The sequence below is a fragment of the Misgurnus anguillicaudatus genome, chromosome 20, assembly GCF_027580225.2.
Source record: "Misgurnus anguillicaudatus chromosome 20, ASM2758022v2, whole genome shotgun sequence".
Taxonomy (NCBI): Eukaryota; Metazoa; Chordata; class Actinopteri; order Cypriniformes; family Cobitidae; genus Misgurnus; species Misgurnus anguillicaudatus.
The window spans coordinates 36,446,854-36,468,651 of record NC_073356.2 but is presented as its reverse complement, the minus strand read 5'-3'; the positions used below and the strand labels follow the sequence as shown (position 1 = coordinate 36,468,651).

At 37.7% G+C, this 21,798-nt stretch overlaps 2 protein-coding genes and 2 long non-coding RNA genes across 11 annotated transcripts in view; 1 reads left to right on the top strand and 3 right to left on the bottom strand.

The window, feature by feature from the left end:
• LOC129454816 (uncharacterized) overlaps positions 1-21,798 on the bottom strand; it is a 31,898-nt gene that overhangs the window by 9,483 nt on the left and 617 nt on the right. The gene's annotated exons all lie outside the window — the stretch shown is intronic.
• Positions 1,600-5,248, bottom strand: LOC129454845 (uncharacterized). Of its 3 annotated transcripts, none has more exons than XR_012359848.1 (4): positions 5,073-5,248; positions 3,987-4,266; positions 3,297-3,898; positions 1,600-2,502 (listed from the first exon to the last, which is right to left on the bottom strand). It is a non-coding gene; the product is annotated as an uncharacterized lncRNA (long non-coding RNA). The 3 variants fall into 3 exon arrangements; XR_012359849.1 differs by having other exon boundaries at positions 3,987-4,263; XR_008648090.2 differs by lacking the exon at positions 5,073-5,248 and having other exon boundaries at positions 3,987-5,057.
• LOC129433379 (uncharacterized) lies at positions 5,848-8,893 on the bottom strand. Of its 3 annotated transcripts, XR_012359861.1 has the most exons (9): positions 8,644-8,892; positions 8,364-8,393; positions 7,839-7,891; positions 7,708-7,752; positions 7,577-7,630; positions 7,041-7,075; positions 6,879-6,947; positions 6,742-6,779; positions 5,848-6,663 (listed from the first exon to the last, which is right to left on the bottom strand). It is a non-coding gene; the product is annotated as an uncharacterized lncRNA (long non-coding RNA). The 3 variants fall into 3 exon arrangements; XR_012359860.1 differs by having other exon boundaries at positions 8,364-8,890; XR_012359862.1 differs by lacking the exon at positions 7,041-7,075 and having other exon boundaries at positions 8,364-8,893.
• Positions 9,127-20,314, top strand: LOC129454844 (uncharacterized). 4 transcript variants are annotated; one of them, XM_073858617.1, is made up of 8 exons: positions 9,127-9,364; positions 11,044-11,200; positions 11,300-11,441; positions 11,617-11,705; positions 11,900-12,030; positions 12,125-12,209; positions 15,274-15,962; positions 19,409-20,314. In XM_073858617.1, exons 2-7 carry the CDS (start codon positions 11,050-11,052, stop codon positions 15,345-15,347), a joined length of 672 nt encoding a protein of 223 aa, XP_073714718.1. In that variant the 5' UTR covers positions 9,127-9,364; positions 11,044-11,049; the 3' UTR covers positions 15,348-15,962; positions 19,409-20,314. The 4 variants fall into 4 exon arrangements, 3 of the variants coding, with proteins under 3 accessions (XP_073714718.1, XP_073714719.1, XP_073714717.1); XR_012359853.1 differs by lacking the exon at positions 9,127-9,364 and adding an exon at positions 9,373-9,901 and having other exon boundaries at positions 11,522-11,705; XM_073858618.1 differs by lacking the exon at positions 9,127-9,364 and adding an exon at positions 9,373-9,901 and having other exon boundaries at positions 15,277-15,962.

Genomic DNA, 21,798 nt, shown 5'->3' with positions numbered 1-21,798 from the left:
CGTTGAGAGTCAACCAACGGCAAGCGTTCAGATTAGTCAAATGATACCGGTTTCATCTGGCTGAGCCTTTTTATAACCATTATGTGATGTCATAATGGTTCCATGACAACGGCGCGTTCTATATGGGGGGTCATGGAGTTCAGTGATTGTTCTGTAATTATAGCTCAACTCTGAGTTATTTTTTATGTCCCTTGTGTTGTTTATTAAAACTATTTACAACTTTTGGATTGTTTTTATTTTAGATATATATGAATATTATATCAAAACTCTTTCATATGTCTTAATGCTACTTTTTTAATTTATTTTACAGTATGTATAAATGCTATTTTATATTAATATATTTAGATTTATTGCATTATTCATTTACAAGCAATAGATGGCGCTATGTTAATTACCAGTAATGTTAAAAGAATAAGAGTATTAGTCAAGAGTAAAACACAGACATGCTCAGATTGTATGGAGATTTTATTTAAATCATCAAAAGGCATCATATATTTTACTGCATGATACAAAAATGATTTTTTTTCATTGCTCAAAATCCTTTACACATATCAAATAGTTAAACACTGGCAGTCAGTCAAAAACAGAAATAAAGTTAGATATAAACTCTCATCCCTTACAGCAGTTAAAGCATCAGCAGAGTTACATATTGTTGGGTTTACTGCAGGTTGAATTCACTAAACACTACTTAATATTAATTCCTAAACACATTAAAGGACATTTGACATGTTGAGTGATGAAGAACCGCCACAGACAAAATACTGTATGAGATGAGAGGAAAATATCTCTGCACTACCAAAATTATTTTTCCTGCCCCAAAACCAATTTTATGCAACAATCTTCTATCTTTGGTATGATAACATGAAGCCTAAAGTTTAACCTCCTAAGACCCGAGCTTTGGTTTGTCTTTTTTTCAAATTTCTACCAGCTATTTTGGGGTTAGGAAGAACCAATAAATATAATAACCAAATATTTTTCTTTGAAAATGAAGCAGTGTATTTGTCCATGTTTGTGTATAACAGGTTCCAGTTACACAGAATTAAGTATTATGGTGCAAGCAAAAAACAAAAAAAATATGTCCACATATGTGACATCCAGGTCTTATGAGGTTAAATGTGGCATAATACAACTGTAAATAGAGATAGACCTCATTAAAAAAATTGTATCTTATTATTATATTTTTTACATGATAGATTTTATGTAGAAATCTCTCAAATTTGCTTCACTAATACTCTGAACTTTATTAAACTACATCTAAACACAGATTAATTATTATCTTCATTCAATGTTATATTTACCTTTAAGATAAAGAAGTTGAAACATATACCACCAAAAACATGTTGAAGTCAGACTTTCTCTTAATGCTATTAATTTTTATCACCACTAGGTGGCGACTGTAGATCAAACCTGCAGTCACTGTTTCATTTCTCTTCAAGTGTTTGAGTGGAGATGAGCACGTGGACCTGTGTGATGATAATTAGAAATTATTCAAAGACATTATCACAATGATGATAACTTTAGTATAGGGATGAACATTCCCTACTGAAAAACAGCTAAAACCAACCTAACCTAGTTGACTAGTTTAACTGGTCTCCCACCTTTAGCTGTTCAAATTAAAAAAAAAGCTTTACCAGTCTGAGTGGTCTTAGCTGGTTTATGCCGGTGCCTTAAGCCTGGCAAAGCTGCATACATCTGGTTTTACTGACTGGTCAAGCTAATGGGTCAGCTGGTCTTTCACCCTGACCAGCTAGAAAAGTGTCCAAACCCCCTTTAAATCCAGCCTGTTACACCAGTTAAAACCAGCCACCCAGCTTAGGTTTGTTCAGAAGGGTTATGGATGTCTATTGTATATTTACTGTTCCTGGGGCATAAGACAGTCAAACAATCTCCAAAGTTACAGGATTAGAAATGAGTTGACAAAACCAAACCAACACTCTAAAAATGGCTAGTTATTTTTTTAACCAATAATGGGACGTAAATATTGGACAGAACGTGCTGGGTTAAAAATGACCCAATGTTGTGTTGTTGTTATGCAATAAATGGGTTATAATACCCAGCATTGAGTCAATTTTAATCCATTGGTGTGTTCTGTCCAATATTTACCCAACATGGTTTAAAAAAAATCACCCAGCCATTTGAATGTGATCACTTTTTGGTACCATGAAGCTGATCATCAACTCAGGCTCTGATCCTAAAGCTAAGATTAGTGTGCACATAAAGAAGTGATAACGTTAAATTTAAAAATAATAACATTACTCCAAAAAATTTAGTTTCTGGTGAGCTTTTTTTTTAAACTGGAGATTCCAAATACACATGATAACAAAATAGGAAAGAGCACTACATACTACATGACTACTACATCAATTCAAAACTTATTTGCCCACCAAAGAACAAAATTATTTCAGAAAAAAAGTGTACATTATAACAAAATACTTGTTATGTTGAATGTGATCGCTTGGGAATGGACTCCGGATTCAGTCCTCATCTGTGTCAGTTGAAGTCCTATTTTACATCACAAGGAGTAAACACAAACACGCGCACACGCTTTATAATTACAAATGCCTTATGTTTGTCAAATATCTTGTGCTTATAATGCTCAGCATTGCTGGTAATACTCATATTTTCCCATACATATCTTATTTTATAGCAAGATTTTACTGATCGATGCATCTCTGGCAAAACGTTTTTTATCTGCAGTCAACGATCCACAATGGAGATGTTTATATCTAAACTCTGAAGAAAATTTGATCGTATCTTTAACTCTGTGAACTAACGTTAGTCATAAACGAAGTAACACAAAGCCACATGAAAGTGTTGCAAGAAGAAGCAGAAGTAGTTGCGAATAAAATTACGAGAACAAATTCAACTGTCAGACAAGCTAAGGTTAGGCAGAAAGGAAAAGAGGAAGACGAATGCACGAGATGTGGATATACACATGAGCCAAGGAAATGCCCAGCATATGGCAAAATATGTAATGAGTGCTCACGGAAGAACCATTTTAGCCGCATGTGTAAAACGCCAAAACAAAAACGCAATCTAGAAAGTTTGAGAAGAACGTTCACGACATAGGACAAGGCCACACTGCTGATGAAGTTGAACTGCATGTTAGTTACTTATTCTGGCCACATGAAAAGGGTAAGGCCATGCTTAAATGTGATTACAAAGAGAATGAGTTTGGGCTAGAATTCCAAATAGTAAATGAAAACTCACCAGCTGTTTAAGCAGAGAAGCATGCTCAAAATTAGGACTTATTAAAAGAGTTTACAAAGTAGAGAATAAGGATCAAAGTGACATACTGAGTGAATTCAAAGATGTGTTTTCTGGGTTAGCATGTGTATCAGGACTGCACCATGTACAGCTGAACCCAGATGTTGCTCCAGTCATTCATGCACCATGGAACATACTGGTAGCACTAAAGAAAATGGTAAAAATGAAACTCAAAAGGATGGAGGATCTTGGAGTTATTGTGAAGCAAACCGAGCCCACTGATTGGGTTAAAGCAACACCAAAGAGTGTTTTTACCTTAAAATAACGTTTCCAAAAAAGTTCAGTTCATTCATCCACTCGAAACAGAGTGAACGGCACTTTCACATTTCGCTTTGCAGCCCTTTATTGGCCAAAACCGCACTAAAGAAGTTTCCAACCGTCGGGGTCGCGGTCGCGGTCCTGTAGTTCGAGTGAAAACTACATAAACTTGCTTTACGACAGTGGAGAATCCTGCAGGCTGTGGGTGGAGCATACTCGGCAGGTACATATGAAAGAAAGACACCATTACCTAGCGTTATTTCAGCTTTTCAATTGTCATCATGGCGGAGCCTGCAAAGAAAAGGAAGGGTTTCATTTCGGAGGAGGCGAAGAATTATTTACGACAGTGGTAATGGACAATTCCGCTTCCAACCTGTAGGGGGAGCAAAGAGCAAAAAATCTTTAGTGTTGCTTTAAAGGGAGAGATGTAATGTATAGTAATGTGTTTATATACTCCTTACCTGTTGGTGGTGCTAGAGTTGAGTTGCACCTGAGTTGTAACTGACCGAATAAGAACATGCAGTAAACGCTGGTGTCATGTCAAAGAACTTATATTAACAAGAAGTGAAAGCCAATAGAACGTTCCATTGCAACACCAGCGCCCAGCAGCAGCCCTTTGAATCCGCCATTTTGGAATGAGAGCGACTTGGGAGTCGACTAGAAGTGATGTGTCGTTTGCGAACAAGCGACTTCCCCACACTATCCACTAGCTTCTTGTTGTCGTTATGGCAATATCAGCTACTTTGTAAAACAAAAAAGTACATTAAAGATCATATCCAAACTGAATGATGATAACACAGAATAACATACAATCAGACTAGTGATCATTAATCCCTTTTTACAGCTTATTTTCAGATATTTAGACAAGTCTTCATCCACACATACATACATCAGAATTGCTCAAAATGGATTAAGTAAAAAAAAAAAACACAGCCACTGTCCAAAAGTGGCAATTATATACCCCTTCAAGGTTTGTAAACATTGAATGAATATTGGATGCGCGCGCAGCATGGGGTCAAATTGTTCATACACTTTAGGCTTTCTAGTTTAATCTAACAGGGCTGAAAAATGATGACTTAACTGAAATGAAGTGAGCACTACAAACATAAGCGTCTTTGATCTTTGCATTGTCCCAGTCTGCACGTTTAATTGCTTGCAGCCACAGATGTTGTATTTTTTGTTTTTGAGATTCTGCAGGAATTATATTCTAATGGAATATGGCCCAAAACACGCTACAGTGTAGTGGTATTAATGATAAAAGCTAATGGTTTCAGCAGGGCTATAAGATTATCATGTTTGTAGTGGGATCCAGGGGATTAATATGCACAAAAAATATATTTAATACCTAGTGGAGTTGTTAACTAATAATAAAGTAGCATAAAATAGAATTACATAATAAAGCAAGAAAAAACAAATCTCAAATGTGTATCTATTTAATGATTGGATTACACAACTTATAACAACAACAACACAACACATACATACAAGACAATACAGCATTTACTGTAGGTGTAGCAAGTGAAAAAAATTTAATCTAAGAAACTTACTGTTGCGATTATGATTTGGTTGTGAGATTCGCTGAGAATGAATTGGCTGTGAGAATTTTCATTCAAAATGGCGGCTGCGCTGCGCTGTTTTCAAAAACGCCTCAAAGTTTCGCCTCTTGTTCTTCTATACTCTTTGGTCACGTTTATCTATGTATCTGTGATTTATTACTATCACCCACCATCATGTATGTATCGCTGCAGCCCGGAGACTGCAAGTGGGAGGAGCTTACGCCGCAAGTGGGAGGAGTTTATGCCGCAAGTAGGAGGAATTTCAGAAATGTGCAAGGAGGAGGAGTTTACGCCGCAAATGGGACGGCGGTGAATGAGAATGGCAGGAAGTAGCGACAGTAATGAAAATAAACGATCAAATATCACGTTCCTCATCATGGTCGGATTTCTTACAGCTTTGTTATTATTGTGTGTGTCCAATACCACTCACTGTCAATGATGAGGTCACGTTTTTACACCTTTTTTACACTTAAAGTGATGGCGGTTTAAATTCATCAGGCTGTAGGCCTTATTCAAACACATTTCTGAAGCTCCATATTCTACAATATCAAGTAAATGAACATATTAAAATGTGATGCAACTGGACTTAGTTAAGTGAATGTGAAAATACATGAAAAACATGTGGCTAATGTAAAATAAAGTTACCATCCATCTTTACTGCATTTTTTTTAAATAGCAGACTAATGTTTTTCTGAATGTGTGTTACACATATATTACATTTAAATTATTTTTTCAATGAACAAAATCATGTACAAGTCACTCAGAATTGATTGCAAAAGTGTTTGTTTTATTTTATTATTTTTAGTCTTTGTAAGGAAACTATATCAGCTCATTAGAACTGATCTGCATGCAGTCAAATCTGCAAAATCCAGGGTGGAAGGTTTTTGAATAAATGCCCTGGAGTTCACCTCGCTTTCCCTTCCCAGCATAACCTGATGGATACACAAGAAGCACAATAAGAACTAGGGTTTATAGTTGACAGTGAACATTTACAAACATTAGGAATAATTTCTCAGTTCTGTAGGTCAATTGAATGGTGTCCAGAACTTTTAAACTCCAAGGGATGACATAAGTAAATTAGATTTTTAGTTTTCCTCTAGACTAACAACTAGTTTATTCATCACCAATTTACACAAAAAGTACCAGGTGTGCAGCATTTGTACTCAAACCCACACTCCAAACAAGTGGAGAATGAGTACATCTTCCAGAAGAGCTGTTTGTAGTGAGATGTCTTTTTTCCAGCATGTAACACCCGAGGTGAAAAAATCACATAACATTATCAATGATGTTCTTGTTATGCATTTTATTTTTTAATGTCAATATTTACTTTCTAGCCATAAGAAGTGTGCCTGATTCTTGAACTTGTCATCACCAACTATGTCCCTGAACCTTGAGCAAGCCAATGACAGGGTCGTGTAGGCAGCATCTTCTTCTTGAAGAACAACTATGTTCTTCAGCAACGCTCCTGATAACTGAAAAGTTAGCACAGGCCGTTACATTTTTAAAAAAAGCACATTATATAACATTCAACTACCTTGAAGATAAAGCTTGATGGAGGGTCATCATCTTTTAACAGCTCATCCTTAAAGAAAAATATAAGTGTATTAAAATTGTTCTATGATACACATTTTAAATCATCATTGCAATTGATTGTGCATACCTTGCTAAAAACAAAGGGCACAACTGCGGTTTGGTCTGCTGAAATGAAGTAAATTAAAATTAGATGACCAATATTATAGTTACATAATTTGAAACCCAGCAAAGTATATGTATTTTGTTTTATATCAAAGTTCTTACTTTCATATGCAAGTTCATTTTTTTTCTTCCCGTAGGTTTCAGGGAGTGCAGAGCATTCTTCTTCTTCTTCTGAAAGAGAATTAGAATTAAAACGTGATAAAATTATCCATTAATTTTTTATTTGACATAAAATATCAGCAAAATATAAAAAGCTGACAATACCAGCTACAACAGCTCATTTTCTCTTTCTCCCATGTCTTGCACAATTTGATTATCATGCAACAAAAACAAATAAAGTAAGAAATAGAACAAGTTCAATATCAAAATTAATTAAATGCAAGGATGCATTACATTGATTACAAATTACAGTAAAGACTTTTGTAAATATAGAAAAAAATCTAATTAATGGTCCAATTTTAAATTATTCACCAATGAATACAACAACATTTGAATACAAAAACATTTCAAAATCTTGCCAACCCCTAATAGTATTAAGAACAGCTATTAAAGGAGTTTGATAGGGCAAGTAGTGTTTACACCTGCTGATTTTTATCATCACTGAAACACTTTGCTACTTCTTTTTACTCAAAGGGTCTGCAGAATATATTTTTACTGAAATAGTGTTATGAGCGAGTCACTAAATCATTCCGTTCCATGTCTTCCCAAAACAGTTTACAGACTGAACAAGATTTCTTCACTTCTTTAAGAATTTCTTAAAACACCACGTTAAAAGTACAGCTAATTTTTTTCACACTTACTTAATTTTCAAGCAAGATGGCACACCACCATTTTCCTATGTTCTTCATGTTTACCTGTGTACATTAAGTAATGAATGAGTACAATTTTCAATTATATTAAAATGAATATAGCTACAAAAATAAATACTTACTTCAGTGAAGTCAAACTTCTGTCCCAGAATAACATACAGTGCATACTATAATATGCAAAGACACACCAAAAAAAGTTAAATGGGTAACAGCAATTGATTTCATCTCGATGTTCCTCATTTACAGTACGTACTTGCCCTCAAGACAATCACTCCAGTTATTTGACAGCCTTGGTCCTGCATTGTCCTAGTAATGAAATCAGACACACCATAAATTATTAATTGATGTGATAAACACACAACAACTTGTAAATTAAGAACTTTATACATTACAGCAGAAGCTGTGATCATAGTCATGTGGAACATAAAAAAATATCTTTTACTGATAAGTGAACTTAAAACACAATAACATGCGTTTCACATTTATTTCACTGATGGTTATGAGTAATACATTTTATAAAATAATTATGATATTAAAAAAAACAAATGTTTCAATTACATTACATTACATTACATTATGGATTACGCAGAAAAAGGCATTAACTACAATGAAAACTTTAAAAAATGAAAAGTTTTAAAATAATTGCATGCATTGTACAATTAAATTAGGAGTTGTAACGTTATTGTAATATCAAATCCATTTATAAAACGTTTAAGACATTTACAATTTGAAAATCAATGCAGACCTAAAACGTACAAAAATTACACAGCCACAATACCTTATTATTATGGTCTTCAGAATCCATAATCTGGAGAGCAAATTGTAGAAATGGAATGCAGAAAAGATTTTGTCATCCACGTTACAGATTTTGTAATTTGTGTGCTAATAAAAAACTACAGAAATGTATCTGGATGCACTTTACCCTTATCTTTTTTAATACATCAAGACTAAAAACAGCGTACAAACGGCATTATAAAATGGTCTTCTTCATAATGCTTCATAATTCATAGAACTTATAATGCTTTTTTACAAAACTAAAAACTGTACAGCAAGCTTACCCCTTCATTTCAACAGCACGCTGACATGTGAAAGCGGTTTTCTTCTTTGTTTTCTGATCGATCGCTACAAAACTTACGCATTAGCGCCACCAACTGAGGAGCATAAACCAATAGCTGCTACAGGTGATATAAATAAACCAATCAAAATCCTCTGGAAGTTTGTACAGCCCACCTGCGGGTAAAGCTCCACCCACTTGCTGCTTACCCACCCATTTGCAGCTGGCTCCGACCTCCGTTTATACCCATCTCCCCACCATTGCTAACCAGATATTCGAAATACAAGTATTACAAGTAGCACGCACGCCTACGTGTATGTGCAGATCTGCGCAGATGACGCATTTTACATACGCAAATTGAATCCCTGTAATCGTTTCGTGATTGGTTACTACCCCATCAATCAATATTTTGCTGCATAGGCATTGGCTGGCTTCATTTTGACTTTATCCTGTCAAAAGCTAAGGTGTGCAAAATGACACCTCGCTTACCCAATGTCCGCTTCATGTGCTTTTAAGTTATCAAACCTTATCTGATTGGACGAAACAGAAACAGGCGTATTAAAACACAGAGCAGGAAGACGTGACTTTTTAGTGATAAGAATCGATTTTTTTTTTTTAAATAAACATGATCGATCATACCGGAAGCGCGCATACAAACAAAGGATGATCTTTCAGGATTTGTGGACCCTTACGTTGCAAATGATCAGAACCATATGACGTGATTTGTAAGTAAGTTAGCCTTTACTGACTTTCATTTTATGCCTTCCGTCTGCGTTTCATTTAATTGTTTTCACTATAGTGATCTGATTGCAAAAACAAGCTCAGAACATGAATCTTGAGTTTTAGCTTTAAATGATGCAAAGTTTTAGGGGTCTGCCGGTGATGACGGTTATGACGTGAGTCAAATGTGACGGTTGGTAACATAACCGTCCAGCTGACAAACGAGCAGACACTGATTAGCTACTTGCTCTACGTTTATTTAAAATTAATAATAATCCCTCGCTATAACCCGGCGTTTTAACCTCACCGTCGGCGAGAGGGACTGCGGTTACGGCCACTGAGTGACTGAAGACCGAGCTGCAGCATTTTGAGCGTGACATCGGCGAAAACACGGTGAAAACGCGTCGAAATGGGGAAAAGCTGTTGTGCGATAGACCGTACTAACAGATTAACAAGAATTCGGAGTTATCGTTTTAGAGACTGCCAAAATCACCGAAAGGAGAAGTAAATAGATCGTTCATTCCAACGTCCACAGACCACAGGTGGGTTGACAAGTTGCTAGAGTCACTATCAAGCAGAGTCTATAAATCTCTATATCACCTCATGTAAAATACTGTACAGTGAGGGAAATAAGTATCATTAACGTTCATTTGCCCAATAAATAGCATAGAATTTAAATTTTCACCTGACTTTGTGCATTTATAATGTGTACTGTACACAGATAAATGCACACATAAAGAATTCAAAACATTAAAGTGCAAAGTGAAGTAATAAAGTAGAAATGAAACAGGAAAAACTGTATTTTCCACATTAACTGAAATTAATCCTTGTGCGTCAATTAAAAATGTTACTCTGGGGTCCATAGAGGACACAAATGGCTGTCTGTCATTAAAGAAAAAAAACTGTAAAAGACAAAAACAAGCCTTTCTTTGTGGACATGTTCAAATTAGTGATGGAAGAAACGAAGCTTTTCGAAGCTTCGAAATCAATTGAACCAATTGCTTCGAAAATTGATTCAGTTTTTCGAAGCAGTTCGAAACACCACACACGCTGGCGACCCCTGCTGGTCAAAATAGTGTAAAGCAGATATGGCCAAACATTTTACACTTTTTTTTTACAAAATAATATCAAGATTTTTATTAAAATATGTTAAAAAAAATTATTTAACTTAATTAAGACATAGTTAAAAGTGTATTATGTGTTTTTAGTTTTATTTAGGACAAACAAATTATTAAAACTAACTACTCTTTTAATTATGCACATTTTTGTCATTAAATCTGTAAACAATAAAAAGACAAAATGGAAGTGTTATTAGTCAGAAGGATAAATGTTTTATGAACTTTTATAATAAAACTGGCCCGAGTTCCCGAAACATATTAGACACTGTCATGTGATCAACTCCCCCTAGTGGTGAATCGTCGGATTTTCGAAACGTTTCGAAACAGTTATGACGTAATGAAGCCTCGTTTGCTAAAATCACGTGACTTGGGCCAGTTTGAAACGAGCTCCGAACCACTGATTCGAAACAAAAGATTTGTAAATGTTTCGAAGCCTCATGAAGCAGTGCTTCGAAAACGACCATCACTAGATAAACCCCTAACCTAAATCTTGACCTTCTGTATTTGTCATGGTATGAATATTTTTTTATCATTATATGATGGTTATAACAGGCTGTTTCCTACAGGAGAAGATGGATCCATTGCTGCCCAAGCTAAGCTTTTTTGACACAATTGTGCCAAAAAATAGGCAACAATGCCTTCTCAGGGGAACAAAGGAGGCCAATCGAAACACATGCTTCAAAAAGACAACAGTCGAGGACCAAAAGGCGGCTTGTGAGGAAGGTATATCTACATATATCTTGGCACTAGGGCAGTTGATGTGTTTCCACCCTGTGTTTACACTGCAGCATATAATGTTTTTGTGCTTGTCTGTGTCTTCAGCTAAAAAGAGATGTCGGCACTTCACCATGACTCCATCAGAGGAGCAGTATCTCGGCCAGCTTCATTTGACCTTTGGAAAATACAATGGCCAAAGCTTTAAATGGCTGGTCAAAAATGATGATGATGTTGGCTACATTAAGTAGTGAGTATTTTGCACAAATTAGAAACAAAATTTTCATAATTCCTTTTTCCATAAATTAAGTATATTATGTGACATTTCAGTGTCGTTGATCTGCATGTAAAAGAATGCCGGCATCCTGAAAAAAAACCCCATTAATGACCGGTGGGTAAATAACCTCATTCTGATGTATGTGCAGCTGTTCCCTCCGGTCTCCTGCCACCTCGAGGTCAACGTGGATAGGGCCATTCATGGGCAGGGCCGCTTCAGGTCGTTTACGTACATTTTGTAGGTAATTTTAAAATGCTATAAGCTGTGGTGTTATGATGTATATATGATTGTGATTTGTTCTGTTTTTACCTTATTTTAATTGCTTGTTAAATTTTTTGCATTGTTGTTTTGCTTGTGAAGCACTTTGGTCAACCTTCTTGTTGTGTAAAGGTGCTATATAAATAAAAACCGTTGACCTTACGTTCCGCAAGCTAGGACCGGCCTAGAAAGGAAAATGGCGCAGGAGGCGTACACCTCTACAAAGCAGTGGCTGGTGATGAAGGAGGAGGACATCACCACCAAGTCCCTGAAGCACTTCAGGCGCTACATTCTCGATAGAGAGGTAGGTTACAGTGAATTTAAACAGCCATGATTGTTACTAAACACATTCCATGTTAAGACAAACCTCAAAGCTGAAACTTCCCTGTAATTCACAGAAGCCTCCACCGGATGCCACTCCTCCTTCCGCCACTTCCAATTCTTCAAGAAGAGAACCAGGATCAGTCAGAGTTTTGATGCCAGGTATGGTTGCACGTACAAGGAATTTGTTTTGGTGACAGAAGCTTCTACAGCACAAAATAAGTGTGACAGGACACAGACAATAAAAATAATACAATTAGAATGAGTAAAATACACAATATGCATAAAATAGATTGTATCTGTATGTAAAAAATTTATATTTTTGAAAGACAATATACACGATGGTATGTACAGGTATGTATTAGAGCCCGACCGATATGGTTTTTTTTTTGGCTGATGCAAATACAGATATTAGGTGGTAAAAGGCCGATAAGGTATATCGGCTGATATTCTTTATCTGTATATTATAGTACAGTACACATATACTACAGTATATTATACTACAGTACTGTACATAGAATACACTATATACATTAACAGAATATACTAGATATAAATAAATCATTTTTTTGCAATGATCACTCACAAATGTGGTGATCCAACACTTAAAATGACGTGACAAAGATTTGTTATATAGGTAGGTGTGTTTAACAAGTTAACAATAAACTTGTTTATCCAAAATAATTTTGATATAAGTGCATAAAACAGTAAACTTGACTTATTATAAATAACTTTAAAACACAAACAGAAAAAAATATATATATGTATAAGTTAAATCATTGGCAGTTTTAACGAGAATAACGTTATATTGAACTTGTCTTGAAAAGGAAACTTATGGAGTAATTGTTCATTAACTACAGAAAGTTATGTACTTCACAAATTAGTTAGCAACTTACCGTTAAAGGCGGAGTCCACGATGTTTGAAAAACGCTTTGGAGAAGGAGACGGGCCGACTACCAAAACACACTTCTAGCCAATCAAATCAAATCAAATGTCGGGTTGCGTATGTGTGGGGCGGGTCTATCAACAGAAGGTCCAGATTCTATTGGGGTAGGGGCGTGTTTGTTTAGGTGATTTCAAATATCAACATTGGCTTTCAAACATCATGGACTCCGCCTTTAAGAAGACAATGCCTGTCTGACAACATACTGATGTAGGGTAATGTACTGCACAACTTTGTGACGCGAACCCACAGTGTTCTGCCGGGACTTTAAAGTTTTATAAAACTAAAGAGTCTGCTCTGCGCCTCTTTTATTTAGCGAGGGTGTAAAGTTGCGCGAGCTTGTTTAATCAATTGCTTTGAAATGAGCATGTCAAGTAACAACACAAGCAGCTACTCCCACAAACTGCGCGCGTCCTTTTCCCGCTTGCGTTTTAAACAACTCACAAGTTGACAAAAGAGACAGATTAAAAACACCAAATGTAAACGGGAATGTGTGTCTCTCTCGTCCACTTATAATACAATCGAACGTCTTAATACCAGGTGTAAAAATGTTGTGAAGACACCACATGACTGCCGCCACCTGAACTGAGAGACTGACTGGGGTTGGCTGGTGTCACTACAGTGAGTGACCTGGGTCACCATCAGGCCCGGGGTGGGTAATCGGGAGAACCAGGAGAATTCCCGGTGGGCCGCTTCACTTTTGGGCCGGTCGAGTTTTTTTTTTTTTACATTTGTCACGTTAGTGAGTCTATCTTCTCTTAAATGACACTTCACACGTTTCCCATTGACACTGCAGCGCGCAGCCTCTGCATGGGTTTTACCATGTGAAGGAGTTTTCCCCTCCCATAGAGTTGGTTCGGTCCATATCACGTCCAAGAAAACTGTTCTCCGGTAGGCTGGGCCGGCCCTACCGTAACAATACGCGTCTGAGAGGAGGAGGGCATAAAAAACAGGTTGAAGAAAAAATCCATTGGAGGATGATGCTGCCAAATGTGCCAAACTTACAGATTTATTTTCAAGAGGACAACAACAAGTAACTTAAAGAGAAATAAGCCTAGTAATGATTAGCATTAGCAACGTAATTATTCGGCTAATAAGTTACAGTTGTCAAACTATTTACAAGCCAACATTTTTTTTTGTTAAAATATTAGCCTTTTGTGTATACATAGCGATTCATAGACTTTGCAAATATTATGCAAGCAGCTTCTGAGCAGCAGATAAGCCAGTTCCCCGCTGAAAAAGAGGAGGCAATGAGTAAACAATATGAATTAAAGTTATTTAACCATCAGGTTGTGTTCAGAAGACCATATAACACATTTTGTGTTCCCAGTCAAAAATGACCAGCCGAAAAAAAGCTTATAAATCACTTGTTATGCTATATATTAATTTACCCAATATTGGATTCATATTTTTGTCAAATTGTTTTCTTTTTAAATTAGGACTGGGTTTTATATTTCTATTTGCATCTGATTAATCATAGCCCTCATAGCATTAGCAATGCTAATAATTTATCAACCTTTTCTTATGGAATACACTCCAAAAAGGGCTGTATTATTTTTGATCCCTAATGGGTAAATATTGGACAGAACATGCTGCTGGGTTAAAATTTACCCAATGTTGGGTTGTTTTAACCCAACTGTTAGGTTATTATAATCCATGGTTGCATAACAACAATCCAACATTTGGTTATTTTTAACCCAGCGTGTTCTGTCCAATATTTAGTCCAATATTTACCCATTATTGGTCAAAAATAAGACAGCCTTTTTTAGGGGAATATTTTTGTTAACTTCTCATCTTAAGTGAAATATTATTTAACTTTTACCTTATTTGTTTAACCATGATATTAATAGAAACTATAGTAAGAGCTGAACTGTTGCTTTATTTATCCAGTTTTAAAAAAGTGCTAATTTGGAATAACACTATGGAAAAAGTGGGCCGGTCTTGGGCCTGAAACTCCCGGGCTGAAAAGTGGCCTCACTCCGGCCCTGGTCACCATTAACAACCAATAGAGCAAAATCTGCTGGACAAATAAGTACTTACATCTTTCAAAAGCATTTATTGTGTTCTGTAAGAAACATTCATATTGGCTGCATTTCTGCTGCTTATATGCCGATACAGATATATCTGCAACATAATCATATCGGCCGATAAAATCGGCAAAACGATAAATCGGTCGGGCTCTAGTTAGTATGTATGTACAAATGCAAGAAAATGTAAATAAAGTAGGTAAGGAGTGTGGTGTGTTAAATAAATAAAGGTTAAATAAATCCAGCTTCCCTGCAGCAGCTGCCACCTCCCAGTCGTCATGGTCAGATGATGCTATGGATGGTCTTGGTGGATGCCCTCGTCACTTTTGAGAGCCAGAGGGAGCTTTTGCCCATCTCCACCAGCCAGCATGTGTCCGCCAGGAGTCCTGAACAGCTGCCACTCTCCACCAGCGTGCCAGCAACTGCAGAGCATCCTGAGCAGTCTCCTTTGCGTACCAGCAAGAAGGCAAAGCGCAGCAAGCACAAGAAGCCCCGCCTGTTCTCCACCAGCAAGGCTGCGTTTGATTAGCATCCAGAGCAGCCAACGTCTAGTGTGCATCCAGAGCACCCGATGCTCCTGCCGTCCTCAGCACCTGGTGAGTCTCCCCCTGATGCTTGCCCCGAGGAGCCGCCATCGACCTCCAACAGCCAGACTGCGTCTGCCACTACCTTGCTGCAGAGTGACTATTCCGTAAGCGTAAAATCACAACATACACAAGCAATGTTAATGCATTTCACAAAATCCCTTGGGTACTAACCCCCACCACATTATGGAAAATAAATAACTAAATGTGGTGTGTTGCAGGTGGAGTTGGAAGGCTGGGTCTTCCCTGTGGGAAGACTTCAATGGCATCCCATCTGCAGACAGGCTGAAGGAGGACAGCGAAAGAGGCCTCTTTACGCCCAGGCAACACATACCTCTCCAAGTCTGGTTACCATATCCAGGTAAGGCTTACTCTATTCACACCTGTGATTATAGTAATACGTACATCAGTATTGATTACTTAAAGAGCACCTATTATGAGAACCACGTTTTTAAACATCCTTTTGTGTGTATTAGTACATGTTAAGGATTCTTAAAAAGTACATACCTCAAAGAAAACGATGACGCGAGTTATCATCTACAACGTTCTAGGACTACAAAAAAACACTTGGATTGTAGGCAACAGTTTACTTCCTGGGATTGGTGACGTAGACAAGACCACATCATAGTTCAGCCTTCTCTGCTTTGCTTGGTTACGCCCTCAAAAATGGCAAAGAGAACGGAAATGGTGGAGGTTGGGAGTCCCTGTTTCGAGTGTTGTTTAATCGTTTAAGGGATTAAATATGTCGAGTAGATGCTGTATTTTTGAATGCGAGTGCAAAATAGCACTTTATGGCCTTCCACAGAGGACATCAGGAAACAGTGGTTAGAATTTATGTTTAAAGGGGCAATGAATGTGTCGATTTTATTGTTTTAACTTCATCGAGCATAGTTTAAAAATATATACGGTGCTAACAGGACATGAGTGAGTCGGAGTTGAAGTTTAAGCAGTGCAGATTGAGCGCACACACTTAACCCGTAGTATTTTCTCATTTGAGGTTACGCGGCCACGTCACATTGCTGTACGCGTGGTCAGTCACAAAAGCTTAAAGCTGCCATCGGCAACTCTGGAGGATTGAGCAGTTTCCAAATGTTTACAATTTCATGTCCCTACTTTGCATACTTTAGGGCTGTGACGGTGGCAGTTTTTTACCATGGCGGTAGTAATGCACAAATTCACCGCGGTTGTTATAGATTGATTTTGTGTGTGCGTGTGTGTGTGTGTGGGGGGGGGGCGCATGTGCGTATGCGCACGTTGATGCATACACGTCTTATACATAATGCATAAATATATTTTGAAATATAAAAATCAAAATTATGATCAGATATATAGTGCGTGTTTATAGGCGCCGAATTCTTTCTCTGCCGGTGGGTGCTCATCGGCGTCAAGCAATGCTTAGGTTACTTAGCAACGAAAGACGCTCTGAAGCGCCCACGTGCTTTGAAGAGGAGGGAAGCGGCGCGGTCACGTGAAGCAACTGTGCGTATGTGCTTGGCAATTTTTCACACAGGAGATTGGCGCATTTCTGCGTGTTTATTGTAGCACTTCCACTCATGAAACAACAAGTGACAAACCTTTTTGGGGTTATAATGTTTCCAGCCGTGCTGAAAACGTGTTCTGATTTTGTACTGGTAGCGCAGATTGATACTTTTTCGTGACCAAGAGAGAACAGACGTTTCTCAATCTAAAGGCCTCCGGAGGTCGCTGCTTTATGTCTTCAAGCCTGGTTTATTATTTTCAGACATTTGCAATTCATAAGCATATTACAACAATGTATGATTAACAAAGAATAACAGTCAACTTTATTATTGTTAATGTTATAAGTCTTGATGACGTACGCAGCTTGCAAATTCGACCTCTAGAGACTACAGTCTTCGGATTGAGAAACGGCATATATCTTTCCTCATGTACAAATGAAATGAATGTACGAGAGTCTGGTTGCACCAGGCTAGCGAAAAACACGCGAGACTAAGTTCAGACCAGACGGGCAATCGCGTGACCGCATGTGCTTCTGATTGAATGGTCTTCACCCTCAAAAAACGACTGCTGCTTGATGTCATGTTGGTAGTAAAAAAATATTGTGGGGGTGGCAAAAAAGGTAGTAAAAGGTAGTAAATTCATCTCTATGATTCCTGCATATACCCTGTTGCAGTTGTGTACTTACATTATATTGTAAGTTCCCAAAAATGTGTTATTCCTGAGAAATTCCTGTTTTAAATAATGGCTCGTCTCTCTTGTAATTGTGGCCCTTTTAACTCTTTCACCGCCAGCATTTTTTTTAAAAGTTGCCAGCCAGCGCCAGCGTTTTTCATGATTTTCACCAAAGTTTAATGCCTTCCAGAAAATTTTCTTCTTCAGATATATAAACATACAATATACCAAATGACCAGACCCTCTGCTTTCAAAAAAAAAAACTGTTTAATCCTACCTTGAGTAGTTCTTTTGTAATCAGCTTTTGAATATGGGTAGGTTTCTGCAAAAACACTACATTTTGAGCAAAAAGCAGAGATAATTCCATGTTTGCGACAGAGTTTTCATAGAGATCCCATTCAGAGCGATCTTTAAAACAGACACGGACATGCAGCAGCTTGCCATAGGGCAATACTTCCGGGTTTAAAAAGTTGCGGAAGGGCGCCACCTGGTGGATAATAGCGGTATTACGGAAAGACTGAAAATCTCGTCATTGGCGGGGAAGCGTTTTCTCTTGACGGGGAAAGAGTTAATGTCCATGCTATTCTTGGTTTCCGGTTGTAGAAAAGTGTTGGTTAAACAACATCTAACACACAGCTGTTGTGCCTTGCAGCTTATTCATTATGTTGGCATTAAATAATGTGATCAAACGTACAGTTAAAAAAGCATTCATTCATTACCTCATCCATGAAAACAGCATCTCCCATCATTCCTCTCTCCTTCAGTCATTAAAGGGATACTTCACCTATTTAGCATTCAGCTTTGTATCTGTAGAAACCCGGCAGTATTACTGAATGACCATGTTTCCCTCCAACATTTCCCCCTGAGAGGAGAGATATCTGCATTTTGGTTCTGCAAAAAAGTCCTCCGATGATGTAATATGACGATTTTTGCATCATCGGAGGACTTTTTTGCAGAACCAAAATGCAGATATCTCTCCTCTCAGGGGGAAATGTTGGAGGGAAACATGGTCATTCAGTAATACTGCCGGGTTTCTACAGATACAAAGCTGAATGCTAAATAGGTGAAGTATCCCTTTAAGCTTCAAAACAATTTTACTATACAACTAACTACACAAAGACAAAGCATGTACTCTGCAAAATGTAGTTTCCTATTCGGTCTGTTACCTCATTTTGTAAAAGAGCAGCTCTTCTTCATTAGACTCAGTGTTAAACCAGTCATGATCCAAGATCTGCTTGAGCGTCAGACGATCACTTGGATTCAGGGCCATGCACTGTTTTATCAGATCATAGATTTCTGTACAAGTTTTAGGAGAGAGTTGGTTAGTCCTCATTACACACAAATGGCAATAATACTCATGGCATAAAGAGATGCTTTTGTTGTCACTTAATGATACTGTAAAAAAGTCTGGTTGTCTATCATTTAAAGGGCCCCTGGTCACAGACAGACAGTACCTCAGGTTAAGATGATGGCACAGTGATGTAATACATTGGCAAGCCACTAAATGACTGTTTAGCTAAACACAATAAAATCATCTTGCCAGACAGACTGTATCCTCAGATAATATTTATTGTGGATTTGAGGCTTTGTGTGTGCATGTTGATCAGTCATTTTCATTCAACCTTTGATAAACCGTTCTCGTTTTTTTTTTTTCAGATTCCCGGAATAAAAGTTGTTTAAAGGAAAGGGAAAAGTTCCAACCACCATGAAGTACAGCAAAGCACCTAAGGCCCAGACGTTTGCTGGCATGGCGTGGACGTTACTGCCTGTTTGGATCTCAGATGGGGTGCAACATGGAGCTCCTGTACACAAAACATCATGTTGAGTCATTTTGTAAAAGATGACCCTGCACTGACAGCAGGTTTCAATACTCCGCTATATAAAAAAATTCAGCTCACCTCTAAATTCGTAGGACTTACAGCCATCACGTTTAAGAAGATGTCCAGACCCAAAGTCAATTAACTTCAGGCCCAATGTTGATTCCTGTACCAGGAAGTTTCTGGGATGGAGGTCTGTGTGGAAAACTCCATTATCCAGACAGTGTTTCACTGCCAGTACTGCCTGACGCATGAGATGTCTTGCTGTATTTTCACATTGTTTTCTTTGACGAGTAACAAAACGCCTCAAGGATATGCTTTGCAGAGGGTACTGCAACACGAGATTGTAAAATTGTCTCGTCTCATACCAGTCAAACATCTCTATGACATTGGGGCAGAAGGGCGCATCAGCGCCACTTCCGTAATTAGCGGTTCGGGGTATCCTGGCTGGAGAAAAAAATATGTTGTATTGGTGCGTAATCGCTATACTGTTTATTTTCTGTTTAGTTCACTTCATCAAATTTTATGACAACTTACAATCTTAAGAGTTCTTTCATTGTCTCGTTTGTATATTCGCTTGATGGCAACCTGTAAAGAGAAAAAACAACAAAGTTAATTTCTCTTGAGCTGACTGAAGCGGCTCATCTGACACTGCACAAATAACTTTAAAGTTTGAGAATCTACAAACTTTAAATCGTTTAGATCAAGTGGACGTACAAATTTCAGAAAACATTGTGTTCGATATAAATACTGATCCCTTTGTATACTTTGCCAGAGCCACCTTGCCCAAGCACTTTATTCTCCAAGAGTTCATATTTAGAATCAAGAGTGTCTGAAAAACACACAGATAAATGATATGGTTACAGTACATGTTAACACTCATAAACTCACAGATGAAAGGTACAGCATACATTTCCAGGTACAGAAGAAACCATTTCACATATTGGTTCAACCCACCCTAGAAGTAATGAAGTCAGTACACTCACCTTTAGGCACTGGATCAACTAGTTTCGTCTTGCTTAGCGCTTTAATAGCTCATTGAAAAACATTTTAATCTTTTGGCCTGACAACTTAATCATCATTAGGCCCAGGATTTTTAAATCTACTTGGGTTATGAATCCAAGGATGTCTGGGATTTTTAACAGCTTTTGGCCTGACATCTTTATCATCTTTTGACCCAGTAGCTTTATTTGGGTCGGGATTTCCACCACCTTTTAACCCGATATTGGCTGGAAGGCACCTATCTTTTGTAGCCTGGCATTGGCTGCAGCGATGCCACCAAAACTTGCCATATCAGCACCATACATGGCATCAGGAATAGCTGGATCGGCATCTTTTTTCCCTTTTTTTCTCCAAGGGTTGTGAAATAAGCGGCTCTTTGAAGCCTTTTGTTTTTGTTTCTTTAAGCCAACACTCTTTGATTAAGAATCTGCCAGATCAACAACTTCCCTAACATCAGGGATAGCTGGATCGGCTTCAATCTGTGAAGTCGGCATTGACTCCACTTTGCCTCTCCGGAAGCATGCAAGGAAGCGTTGCTTCAATGTCTTGCGACTATCCAGATGAATCTTTGTTTTTGATTGGGGGCCGGCCAGAGCAGGAACATCCATGCCAACAGGAATATCTGAAATAGCCTTGGGCTGTTGAGTTGGCACAACAGTCACTTTTTCTCCCTGGAGGTTACATTTGCGGCTCTTTGGCTCTCCCTATACGCAGGATACGCAAGCTGCACTGAACTTAAACTTAAGCCGCTCTCACTTTATGAAGTGCTGAAATGTCAATCACTTATCCAGAAAATGATTAATGTTTATTAATCTTTAAATATAACATTTTTTCTCATAATCGAGTCCCTTTGGTGAAAGCACATTTATTTTAAATTACAGAGACCACAAACATCAGACTGGACCTGGCTAAGCTTTTATTGTAAGAGCATTAGAGAAATTAGGTAAATAATTTGCTCAAGGTCAGATTTTTTGCGATACACAAAAACATATGTGACAATTCGCTTTCCTCATTCGTGACATCACCACGGACACCATTTTATCACCATTTGAACAGAAAACCTTTTTTACGCATATTCTCTTGGTCGATAACAAAACCTGGATGGAAACATGTCTATAAATGGACAGATAGTTGTAGTAAATGTAATGATGTAACAAACCTCTGAAGGAATCAGGTTTTCCACCTTATCATTCTGAAGGAATGGGTGCATAACATTATTCCACGCCT